This window comes from Capsicum annuum, chromosome 6 (assembly GCF_002878395.1).
Source record: "Capsicum annuum cultivar UCD-10X-F1 chromosome 6, UCD10Xv1.1, whole genome shotgun sequence".
In the NCBI taxonomy this organism is placed as follows: domain Eukaryota; kingdom Viridiplantae; phylum Streptophyta; class Magnoliopsida; order Solanales; family Solanaceae; genus Capsicum; species Capsicum annuum.
Window position 1 is genome coordinate 219,993,573 of NC_061116.1, and position 13,152 is coordinate 220,006,724.

Consider the following 13,152-nt stretch of genomic DNA (forward strand, 5'->3'; position numbering starts at 1 on the left):
GAGTTAACCAAAAAATAAATAAACAAATTTAAGATTAAACTTGAAATACGAAGATTTAATTTTTACCATTAAAATTTAATATATATTCAATAAATAACTTAATCATGCATTTCTTTTTGTACTAGAAAAACATTTATTCAAGTTTTTTTACCAAATTATACTATAGTCATTTTGTTTGACTATCGTGTTTCCTAAGATATAATACATTGCACGATATATTTTTCAATTTATAATATATGTGTAATTAAAAGTTTCTTTAAATAATAACCACTCCAATGTATGAACTAATAGGAAATAAAATAAAATAAAATTAAGAGTTAGACGAACAAAAAAGATTTAATTTACATTGTCAAAAGTTTAATAATAATGTACCACCTTTTACATTTTTTTTATTAGTAAGAAGGCAACAAGGATTTGTCACTAAATTGTACTATATTCATTGTACTTGATTGTATCCTAAAATGATCATACATTTTACAATATACTTTTTTCACTTTATGATATATGTGTGATTAAAAGATTCTTTGAACTTTAACTCCTCTCGTATCAAAAAGATTACACTAAAGTCATTTTGATTAACTTCACATATATTCTAAAGAGTTGTAAGTTTTTTCTAAAAAAAAAAATATATTCAATATATTTAGTTATATTACAAAATCTTATATTTAGTTTATTTATATGCCAGGAAGACATTTATTTGAATTTGTAACTAATTTTGTAAACTGTTTTATATTATATATATTTTCACTTCATAATATATGTAAAATTATTTATCTGGAACTTCCATCTTTCTTTAAATGCGAATGAACAAGAAAATTAATTTATTTTTTGTTGTCCGACATGCAATATTTTTTAAAATGTAATATATTTACAGCAAATTTCTCTTCCAATTTATTATATATGTGTAATATAAAAAATTAGAAGATTAACCTTTCTTTATTGATCTAAAACAATTAAAAATAAATTTGATAAGATTTGAAAAGAGATTATTTATTTTATATTCTTAAAAATTTATTATTTTTTAAAATAAATTGTTGAATCATACATTATTTTTTTGTACTAGGGGAAAGTCATCCCACCTGAAGGAACTTCAAATTGGTGTGGAAAGCAAATATACCCCTAATAAGACCAAAATCTTTCTCTGGTTATTGCTCCACGATAAGCTCCGTACCAATGCCTACCTAAGTCACATTAGTCTTTCCACCCCCCACCTCCCCAATGTCACTTATGCCAAGATCAAGAAGAAGCCATCAACCACATAGTTTTTAAGGAAAAAATTACTGAAACTAGCATACTTAATAATATAATTATAATAAATATCAATACTTTTTCAAAATTACATAGCAAAAGTAGTAATATTTTACCCACTTTATAGTAATAGAAGAATATGTATTTTTCAGTTGTGCATATGTATTTATGAGTAATACATATATATTTGTATATGTATTTATATAGCAACATTTTACTTAAATACAAATACAATTTGCTATTTTTCGTAATTATGAAACTGTTGCTATAAAAAGTTATAATTAAGGCTACAGAGTTGCTATTTCTGAAATTTTCTGAATGTCTTTGTCGAGTTGGTTGACATCATTCGCTCCTTTCTGTCTTTTCATTGTCCGCCTCCGTCCGAACAAATACGCACTAACCCACTTGAAATAAGGTAAAAGCCTTCTTTCCAACCCTTTGTACGAGACTTCTTTCTTCGTACAAATGCTCGTAGGCGAAAGAGACCTTCCTTTGCTCCTGTCAATGCCCAAATAATGCCCAAATGCTACTCATTTTTGGGCTGAACTCTTCCACAAAGCTCTGTTCAAATCCATACAAATTTGGTCGAACATGTCTGAGGCTAATTGGAAAATTGCTTGGCAGAACCTCAAAGGAAAAGCCTTCAATTGTTGGCTTACCGGGGATACTCTCTTCTCACACTGTCTCTGGATTATTTGGCTAAACAGAAATGATAACAACTTTAATAATAAGATTAATCATATCTCTACTGACATAGCCATCTCTCTGGCCACCGAGTTCAATATGTTAGCCACCAAGAACCCCTCTCACAACACTATTTTTATTAGCTTAGAAATTCTAAATCAACTAAATTTGATTTTAAAAATTTAGAAATAAATATAAAAATGTCCGAATAAAAAAAATTTAACAAAAATATCAAAATTTCAGAAGTTTTAAATACGTAAAAAATATGTAATTAATCAAAAGTTACACATGCGAGACATGTACGGTTAAACTAGTACTAGTAATAAGACAAATCTAAAAGATTTTAAAAAGTCTGACAAATTCTTTTTTCTAAAAGCTTTATATTTTTCGATGAAAAATATATGGAGTTTCGTTAGATGCGGGAAGGATGGACTGAATTGGAAGGTTTAGGGATTTTTTAAATTTTTTGTTGTCATATTTTTTTTTTACTACAGGTCTTCACTTAATTTATTGTCTTAAAGTGTCATGACGACAATTTCACTCTTTAAATATCTGGTTGAGTCGCTAAAGAAAAAGTCAAAATGACATTGTCAGATCGTAATGCAAATTAGATCCACACGTTTTTATTTGATTTGCTGTTTTGACGTGTCATTGACAAGGACATTATGTACTCTTTACGCAGTTAATCAAGTCAACAAAAAGTATTAAAATAACACAATCGGTGGTCCCTGTTACAAGTGTTTTATAATAAAAATAATATAATTTACATCCACGCATCTTTATTTAATTTGCTATTTTGACATGTCATCGATAAGTGTATTGCGTACTCTTTACGCAGTTAATCGAGTCAACAAAAAGTGTTAAAATAACACAATCGAACGTTGTTATCGGTATTTGAACGATAAAAATCGTAGTAGAGATATCTAAGTGAAAGATGTTTTCAACTTTAAGTGTCTTCAATAAATTCAATGAACTTGAATTTCTAAGGGATCATTCGGTACTAAAGATAGGATAAAATTATTGGACAAAATTAATTATTTCCTTATTTACATGAGGTAATTTATTCCATAAATGATTTCAAAACTAATTAACATCTCTAATATAAACAAAAAATAAAATAACCATATATTTTGTCACAAAATTATTATTCTCATTCCTCCTTCCAAACAATCCCTAAATAAAAAAGGGAAGTTACCTCGTGGACTTAAAACTAATTAAGGTTTTAGTGGAGGACTAGTGGGTAAATACTTGTGTCTTTTCCTCCTATATAAAGTGAAAAATGACCAAGGTCTTCTCCACTTCTTCAGTGCACAGTGTAATTGTACACTGAAAATTCCTCCCTTGTTTGCTCTATTTTACTCTCTTGCTAACAATGTCAGAACGTGGACGTGGTCGTGGTTACCGAGGCGGTGCTTCTGGTGGCGGTAGAGGCGGTGGTGGTCGAACACCGCCGTCTTCCGGTGGTCGTGGTGGCCGAGCACCGTCTCCTTCCGGTGGCCGTGCTGGTGGTAGTGGCGGAGGCTGGCCGTCTGCTCCTGGTGGTCGTGGTCGAGGAGGAGGCGGTTACAGCGGAGGAGGAAGCGGCTACAGTGGAGGAGGAGGCGGCGGTGGTTACAGTGGAGGATCACCAGGATTCACGTCTCCGCCGTATCAACAGCAGCGATCTTCGTCAATGGCGGGACCGTCGTCAGCGGCGGGACCATCGTTGAGCCGTGAGGTTGAACAGAAGCTTTCGCTTCAAGCTTCAACATCTACACAGCCTCCTCCTTCGCCTACGGCGGCTCAGCCTGTGGCTGTGCAACATTCGGAAGCGGGTCCTAGTGCCCCAAGGCCACTGCCGGCATCATCTAAAGCCATTCGGGTTCCGCGGAGACCGGGTTTTGGTTCGTCCGGGTGGAAGTGTGTTGTGAGGGCTAACCACTTTCTCGTTCAGGTTGCTGATCGAGATCTACACCACTACGATGTAAGTAATTTTTAACTGTATTATTATTATTATGTGTGCTTTTTTCTATATATACACACACATTTGGTGCGTGTGTGTATAAGTATATCAGTTCTTATCCCTCACTCTCTGTTTGTGTTTATACATATCTGTGGCTTTTTAAGTTTATATATGTACACATATGTATCATATAACTGAATCATCTGTATATTCATATATGTATATATACATTTTTGTGATGTGGGTTATTTTTGTAAGTGTCTTCATGTCTCTATCTATTTATTTATTTATGTGTGAACACAAAGTTTATGTATATATATGTACGGCATATGTGTGTTCTGTTTGTGCGTTATTATTCATATGCTCATACCTACTATGTGTGTGTGTGTAATGTTGGTATTAGTACTTACTCCTATTCGGAATAAATTGATTTTGACATTTTTTTATGATCCAAAATGAATGATTCTTTATATTGGCTATTTTTTTTCAGAATCATTATTAGTTCCCTCTAATGGAGGTTTCTTATTTAGGGTCTATCGGAAACAACCTTTCTACTTCTTTGAGGTAGAGGTATGGACTGCGTACATCTTACCCTCAGACCTCACTATGTGGGAATACACTGGGTTTGTTGTTGTTGTCTAATGGAGGTTTCAGTCCTTGAATATTAATTATTAATTAGTTTCTTAAAATTACCCTTCTGTTCAATTGGGGTTTCAACTATCTCTAGTCTTAAGAGAAATTTGTGTAAGTAATATATACCCTCTAATTAATGTCACTAATTAACTTTTTTAAGCATGTACAATTTTATTTTTTCATTTCTATACGATGTAGAAGTTTGTCTGAAATTTTTAGTTGTTTAAAATTTTAGTATTGTCACAACAATGTTGTTTTTAAGGTATAGCAATGTCTGCTTTTAAAATGTGTGTAATGATGGATCACAAGTAGAGTTTGTTACAGTAATGGTGAAGTTGTCCTTTATTAATCACTTTTGAATTTTCAGGTTACAATCACTCCTGAAGTTCTGTCAAAGAAAGTGTGCAGAAACATCATCAATCAGCTGGATGCAGATTATAAAGTTTCACACTTGGGTAATCTGAGGTTAGCATATGATGGTAGAAAGAGTGCTTACACTGCTGGGCCGCTCCCATTTGCCTCCAAGGAATTTGTTGTCAAACTTATTGATGATGATGGTGGAGCAAGGTAAGTTTGCTTGAAGTTTCTAAGAACTACTATTTGTCTTGCTTGAACTGTAGATTAATTGTTTTTTGATGATTTACCTGAGTCTTGTTTTTATTTCTTTATTTATTTATTTATATTGTTTTTTTTTATGGACTTAGTTGCGCGCTGTTTTTTCTTTCCAGGAGGGAAAGGCAGTTTAAGGTCTCCATTAAGTTTGCTGCCAAAGTTGATATTCACCATTTGAAGGAGTTCTTGCAAAGTAGGCAGTCTGATGCCCCACATGAAACTATTCAGGCTTTGGATGTGGTGCTGCGGTCAAAGCCATCAGTGGAGTATGTTCCTCTCTGATCGTCTTCTTTTTTTCCCCTTTTCCCATTTGAATGATATGATAATTAAGACACCTCAAACGCTTATAACTGCAGTTATGTAGTAGCGGGACGGTCTTTTTTCGACAAGAGTTTCGGATTTGGGAGACTTCCTGAGGGGCTGGAATACTGGAAAGGGTATTATCAGAGTCTTCGACCAACTCAGATGGGGCTCTCTCTGAATATAGGTATAGACCTGCAACACAGTCGGGGATGGGGATTTTAAATTTTGTGTTTGGTGTCTTAATTTTTTATTTTTGCTTCGTTAAAACTAACTGGTTAACTTTCTCTAACATGTTTCTTGCCCTGCTGCTATGCCACAGATATGTCAGCCAGAGCATTCTATGAGCCATTATATGTCATTGATTTTATAAGGCAGTACTTGAATCTAAGGGATCCTCATAGGGGGTTAGCTGATCAGGACCGTGCGAAGGTACTTGAGGATTTACTTATTTTCTGTTGTCTATGCTCTGATTACGGTTTACCACCACAATTTAAGCCCCTGAAGTATGTTTTTTGAAGATTTGTAGGATGATAGTGTTTCTAATGTCCTTTGATCAATATGCAATGCTTTTTAGATGTTTATTCTACTTATCTGAATTTCTTTCTAAACTTTCATTCTTTCCACTATTTTTTCCAGGTCAGAAAGGTTCTGAAAGGTGTTAAGGTGGAGGCGAATCATCAAGGTGTCAGACGCTACAAAATCACAGGGTTGTCTAATCAACCAGTGAGGGATATAACGTATGTTATTAATTTGGGGACTCTTGACTTATATAAGACCGTTAGACTATACCTTCACGAGCTCATAAGCTTTCTTATCAAGCGAATGTATTCTTTTAATTTTTATATTCCTGGGATTGGATTGAAAGGATTTTTCTTATATGGTGGTTGCTTTATTAATTAGTTTCACTTTTCTTACGTTTGCTGTTACAATTTTATTCTTGGATTACTTTATTTTCTCCTAGGAATGACTAATTGTTTTTGACAATTTCAAATTGATGAAGATTTTCTGTTGATGGTACTGAAAGAATGACATCCATTGTGAACTACTTCCGAGAGAAGTACAATATTGTAGTCCAGTACCCTTTGCTGCCTGCGCTTCAGGCTGGTAGCAATTCAAAGCCCGTGTATCTGCCTATGGAGGTGACTTACTCTTATTACCATTCCGTTTCTTTTAATTTTATTTTCCACCATTCCTGTTGCTGTTCTCTCTGTGGGTACTAGTTTTCTCTTCTTGTGTTTTTTTTCTTCAGCTTTGCAAAATTGTGAAAGGACAGAGGTATACAAAAGTGTTAAATGGCAGGCAGGTCGCCGAGATGCTAAAGGCAACGTGTCAAAGACCTGAAGAAAGGGAAAGAGGCATTATGCAGGCAAGTGCACATCAGATCTATTGGACACGAGACTGGTCCTTGTCGAAAATAGTTACACATGCTTTTTACATCTTGGTTTTTGATTGGATGGTTCTTTTGCCTTGTAGATTGTGGCAGCTAACAACTATAATCATGACCCAATGGTGGAAGATTTTGGTCTTGGAGTTAGAAATGAACTCACCACCATCAATGCACGGGTTCTTCAAGCTCCAACAGTATTCCCTTTAACTATGCGTTCTTTGGTGCTTTCATTAGATCTTTAATTCTATGTCTGCTGACCATCTACATCATCATTTGTCTTGCAGATAAAGTATCATGGGTCTGGGCAACATTCAACAGTGGATCCTGGGGTTGGTCACTGGAATATGATTGATAAGGTAATATCTCAATAGTCACTTATCTCCTTGAGTAATTCTGGATTCATATGAGAAGTTCTTTTCCTAAAAATGGGTACTTATTCCTGATATTATTCTAGCTTCGTGTTCTTAATATTTTCAAGTCAATGGAATGCGTTTTGTTTATATTATGAAAGTAGAAGGGGTTATTTTCCGGTGTCATCAAAAGCTTTCATATTGAATGGTTAATGATCCTGAGGCTCAACCTAACTTTTTTTTCCGTTTAGAAAATGATCAATGGTGGCAGGGTAGATACATGGGCGTGTGTTAGCTTCTCCCCACAGGTTGATCCAGCATCGTTCAGCCGGCTAGTGATCGATATGTGCCGTAACAAAGGGATGGTAAGGATATATATTTCTATTGTCATAATTATTCAATTGCATGGGTTTATCAATTCAGATGCTCTGTCTTGTTATGTCTGGTGTTAGGCCTTCAGTGCTAATCCTTTGGTGCCGTTCCGCCAAGCTCACTCTAGGCTGGTTGAAAAGACTCTTGGTGATATCCACAGAGAGTCTACTACAGAACTAGCAAGGGGGGGGCATCCAGTGAATTACCTTCAGCTGTTAATTATTGTTGTTCCCGACGTTCCTGGACATTATGGTGAGTGTTACCAGATTGTCGATTTACTGACTATCAATAGGGAGCACATACCAGGAAAATGTAACAGGTAGTTGCATGCTGATTTAGTTTGGTGACTTCTTGTTTTTCAGGAACGATCAAGCGTGTGTGCGAAACAGATTTGGGAATTGTTTCCCAATGTTGCCAACCAAAGAATGCTTTTAGGCCAAATAGGCAATATCTTGAAAACCTTGCTCTAAAGATTAATGTCAAGGTTTGTCATGGCTAATATTGCAAAGCTGCTAACAGAGTTTTCAAAAAACTTGCTGTCATCTTATTTATTTATTTATTTTGCTGTGCACTTTTCCTTCAGGTGGGTGGAAGAAACTCTGTTCTGGATCTGGCAGTTAGAAGAAGAATACCTTATCTCACTGATATTCCCACAATCGTCTTTGGTGCTGATGTGACACATCCGCAACCAGGAGAAGATTCTAGTCCCTCTATAGCAGCTGTATACTGAAGATTACTCAACACATCTCTTATTTTGAAATTTGTTGTTGAAAGCTAAAAGGCTCTTCCATGCTCAACTAACACGGCGTGTTCTCTTGAGCAGGTGGTCGCATCAATGGATTGGCCTGAAATTACTACATATAGGGGCATTGTTTCTGCACAACCCCATAGGAAAGAGATCATTATGGACTTGTACACAGAGAAGGAAGATCCTCAAAAAGGGATTGTTCGCGGCGGAATGATTATGTATTCGAGTCCTTAATTTTGTTCCATGCTTGTGCCTTCCATGCCAAAGTTTTCGTCTTACAATTAGTTCTTTTTCAGGGAGTTGCTGAAAGAGTTCAAAAAATCGACAGGTCATAAGCCTGGTAGAATTATCTTCTATAGGTCAGTTTTTGTTTCAGTTGGTCTTGTTAGATTTTCTATTCCCTTTTTACACACTAGCCAATCAATTTCTCTGTTAAATGACAGAGATGGAGTCAGTGAAGGACAATTCAACCAGGTTTTATTGGACGAAATGGATGCAATTCGCAAGGTATACAATAGTGTCTGTTGTCCTTTACAATGGCTTAGTGTTTTCTGTATTTTCATTTTGCTGGATGCTGTTTGTTATATCTTTTCAACTTTATGTGTCTCGATAATGTAAAAATTAGACAATTTTGATAGATGACCCATGACTATGAAGGCACAAGTTTATTTTGTATGTTAACTGGTGTTACTGTTAATGGTAATACATCTGAGATGGTATGGATTACATCACAAGTACCTTGAATTTGGTCACTCTTACACGCCTAATGCACCTTTCTTTAGGCATGCACATCCCTGCAAGAAGATTATTTGCCACGAGTTACCTTTGTGGTAGTGCAGAAGAGACATCATACACGGCTATTCCCTGCTATGCATAATGATCGTCAAACCACAGACAAGAGTGGAAACATTTTGCCAGGTTTTTATCTCCCCCAAATACCTGATAGAAGCATTTATGTATATTTCTGTGTGTGGCTGCACTGATGTGTAACCGCTATTGCTTTTTCAAAATAGGTACTGTGGTAGATACCCATATTTGCCATCCTACCGAGTTTGATTTTTACTTGTGTAGCCACGCAGGGATCAAGGTAGGTAATTTTGTTAAATTGGTTCATGAGCAGTTGTACGGTTCTTTACGGTCTCATTTGTTTTTATTCGAAATAGGGTACCAGTCGTCCTGCACATTACCATGTGCTCTTTGATGAGAACAATTTCACCGCAGATGCCATTCAGAATGTTACTAACTACCTGTGCTACACGTAAAATTTTTAACTTTATTTACTTGGAAGAAGTATATCTTTTTATATATATTAAATATTATATAATCCACATCTTGTTCATCTCACAGGTATGCAAGGTGTACAAGATCAGTTTCCTTAGGTTAGTCTATCCAGCTTTACAGTTATTGAGTTCTCCAGTGTGTTTCTGCTTCTCAAGTTGCTATGGTTATTTACGCAGTGCCACCTGCCTACTATGCACATCTTGCCGCCTTTCGTGCTCGCTACTACATTGAGGATGATGCGGATTTAAGATCAACCACTGATGGGGGAGGAACCAGGGAGCAGAGAGCGACAGAAGTCAGGCCACTTCCTGAGATTCATCGGAATGTGAAGAATGTCATGTTTTACTGCTGAACAATTCCCTGATCTTCAGATCACTGAAATTGTGTAGGAGTTCTTTTGAATTGAAGTTATATTTATTATAACAGATTGTATACCTTGTTTTTGCAACTGTTATATATTTATATTTACTTAATTTGCTGTATATATTTCGTTTGGCTTCCCAAGTTCCTGTTGGGAGTTATCTTGTTCTTGGAAGTGTGGTAAAGACGTTTGGCAGATGATTAAATTTATCTATCCCGTATCTATTACAAAGATGATGCAGTTGTAGTGTACAATTTCATACATGGCCAAAAAGTTGACTTAGTGTTCGGTCTTGACATTTACGGTGCTCAGAAAAGCTTCACCCTCTACATGCACTATTCTTCTTCCTATTCTGTACAAGATCTTCTCTACCTTTTCTTACTGATTCCATTGACGAATTACTTCCCTCCTGGCTTCGCTTGGCTAGCAGTGTGGGTGCATTTGTCCCTATGACTTTGTCTATATATTGGGACTTCAATTTATATGGAATTTTCCATGATAAACTTCCTTTTCTAAGGTGATTCGAATTGCTATTCTGTTTTCTATTTGTATAGATGTTCCTTTCATTTTCTTCCTCGTCCAATGAGGTCTTCTGTGACGCCCTGCGTCACTACCCATTAAATTCATCCCGTTTTGGGCACAATTTCGAGCGTTTCGGGTACATTTCGGAGCCCGACGGGGCTTCCACAACGTCTCGTGACAAGGCCAACGTGGGGCATCTTTGGGAGGTCAAAATACAAGCTCGGGTCAACATTTATGGGGCTTTGGAGCCTTGATCAGCTGGACAGAAACTGCACAACAAAAACAGGTTACCAGACAAGGGCCTTTCCACTAGTTCATGGATTGCATGCCCAAATGTAGACATGTTGACTAGCATTTATTGTATCCCTTGACTAAGGGGCATTATATATATCTTGTAAGGCCCTCTTGGGCAGATCATCATACTTGTTTTACTCAAGAAATATAATCAGAAAATTGGCTCTTCGGGCCTCCCAAATCAAGTGTCTTTCTTGCTATTTTCCTTTCGAGTTTGTGTGAGTGTTCAAAGGTTCTTGGGGACGGATTTAGAGCTGGTTTAGGACTGAGCTTAGCATTGATATCGAGAGTGTTAAGCTGTCCGCACGCGGCTAAAATTAAGCCCGTGACAAGTGGTATCAAAGCAGCACTTTGAACATGGCATACGACGGCGACGAGGAGGTTCACGGCGGAGACAACTTGGGCAAAACCAAGACCAGAAAACGTGACAAGAGTAGGAACAGGGATGAGGCCCAACTTCCAGTTAGTGAGGCTGTCACCAACGTGGAAGATGGCGAAGGTTGCATCCGGCTCTCTCGATAAGAGAATCGTTAGCACGGAGGCTGGCTTAGCGGTTTTGGGCCATCGCTTCAAGACCCTTGAGTCCAACGTTAGTGCCCTTGAGGCTGCTGCTCTTGAAGGGCTGGACGAAGTCAAAGCTGACTTGTCCGAGCAAAATAAAGAGCACAAGGAGGGGCTAACCAGCTTGGAACTCAAGCTCACGGAAGCATTATCCGCGCTACACGAGGAGTTTGGGTCAAAACTGTCCGAGGTGATGTTGGGGCAGTCCGCTTTGCAGGAGGAAGTTGCTGATTTGAAGCAACAACTGGAAGCAGCCCGTGTTGGTGGAAATCATGGTTCCGTGGCTTACCATGATGCTCGTATTGAGGCTCCTAAACCCAACGTGTTTAAGGGTGATAGGAACGCTCAAGACGTAGAAAATTTCATATGGCAATTGGAGTCATATTTTGAGCACGTCAAGATTGTTGACGGGGCATCAAGGATCCGAATTGCAACCATGTACTTCAGTGACGTCGCAATGTTGTGGTGGCGTAGGAAAAAAGTAGACATGGAGAGGGTTTTTTGCACCATAGCTGATTGAGATCAATTTAAGGATGAGTTGAAGGAGCAATTTTACCCTTAAAACGTTGTAGATGAAGCTCGACGGAAGTTGAGGGAACTTAAACAAACTTCTTCCATTCATAACTACGTGAGGGAGTTTACGAAGCTATCACTTCTTGTGACGAGTTTCAGCAGCGAGGATTTGCTATTCTTCTTTCTTGATGGCCTCCAAAATTGGGCCAAACAAGAGTTGAGGAGGCGCAACGTCAAGACCGTGGATGAGGCCATCAAAGTGGCGGAATCTTTGACTGACTTTCATGCCGATTATGCCAAGGCGAAGGATAGTCGGAACAAACCTGTTGCTGCCAAGGGAGATCGTGGGGACAAGGGCAAAGACAAGTTTATTCCCAACAAAAATCGTGAGTTCAAAGGCGAACGCAACCAGCTATCGTCATTCCGCAAGAACTACGAGGAGAAGAAGAAAGGTGTAGCTAACCGTGATAGCGGCTGCTACCTTTGCGGGGATACATCTCACTTTGCGAGATCTTGTCCTTCGTTGAGTAAGCTGGGAGCTATGATTGCAGCAACACGGAAGGATCAAGCTAGTGCGCAAGCCGGAAGTTCCGAGGAGCAAGAAGCACAAGCTGCCAATTCGGAGAAAGGAAAGGGACATGCCGTTGGTTTGTTCAACCACATGGCTTTGTTCAACCACATGACGCTTGCTGCTCTTGCTGCAAAGAAGCATAGCGTTAGAGCTTGAGAGTCATTATTTGTTGATGGAGAGTTGAATGGCCGAGCAGTCCGCATTATGGTGGACACCGGAGCAACGCATAACTTTGTTACGGAAGAAAAGGCTAAAGAACTTGGCCTTGCATTCATGACCAGTGATTCCATGTTAAAGACTGTCAATTGTCTCCCTACCAATGTCAATGGCCTCGCTCCTCGGGTGAGTCTCACCTTGGGAGGTTGGAAGGGAGAAACGAATTTTTCGGTTGTTCCGATGGATGTCTTTGATATTGTATTGGGGCTGGATTTTTGGTATGAGATTAACGCGTTTATTTCGCCACGTCTCAACCAGCTAGCCATTTGCGATGAGGGTGGTTCTTGCATTGTTCCACTTATTCGTGTCGCTCAAAGTGGCACACGTTTGTCGGCGATGCAGCTTGTCAAAGGTTTCAAGAAAGGGGAACCAACCTTTCTTGCGACATTGATGGAGATCGTTGGCTGCCAAGAAGCTGAATTAGTGCCCTCATGTGTCCAACGTGTTCTTGAAGGGAACAAAGATGTAATGCCGGAGGAACTGCCCAAACGGTTACCTCCACGAAGAGAAGTTGATCACGAGATCGAGCTGGTACCCGGGGAAAAGCCACCAGC

At 38.1% G+C, this 13,152-nt stretch overlaps 1 protein-coding gene across 1 annotated transcript; it reads left to right on the forward strand.

Moving 5' to 3' along the window:
* The first annotated feature begins 3,219 nt into the window (after window positions 1-3,219).
* Window positions 3,220-10,154, forward strand: LOC107875623 (protein argonaute 5). The gene is made up of 22 exons (XM_016722407.2): window positions 3,220-3,895; window positions 4,875-5,074; window positions 5,236-5,385; window positions 5,476-5,606; window positions 5,742-5,851; window positions 6,059-6,159; window positions 6,423-6,561; window positions 6,672-6,788; window positions 6,896-7,003; window positions 7,094-7,165; window positions 7,411-7,524; window positions 7,612-7,783; window positions 7,894-8,015; window positions 8,115-8,252; window positions 8,355-8,497; window positions 8,576-8,638; window positions 8,723-8,786; window positions 9,062-9,197; window positions 9,293-9,366; window positions 9,443-9,537; window positions 9,627-9,658; window positions 9,737-10,154. Exons 1-22 carry the CDS (start codon window positions 3,305-3,307, stop codon window positions 9,910-9,912), a joined length of 3,048 nt encoding a protein of 1,015 aa, XP_016577893.1. The 5' UTR covers window positions 3,220-3,304; the 3' UTR covers window positions 9,913-10,154.
* The last annotated feature ends 2,998 nt before the right edge of the window (window positions 10,155-13,152 follow it).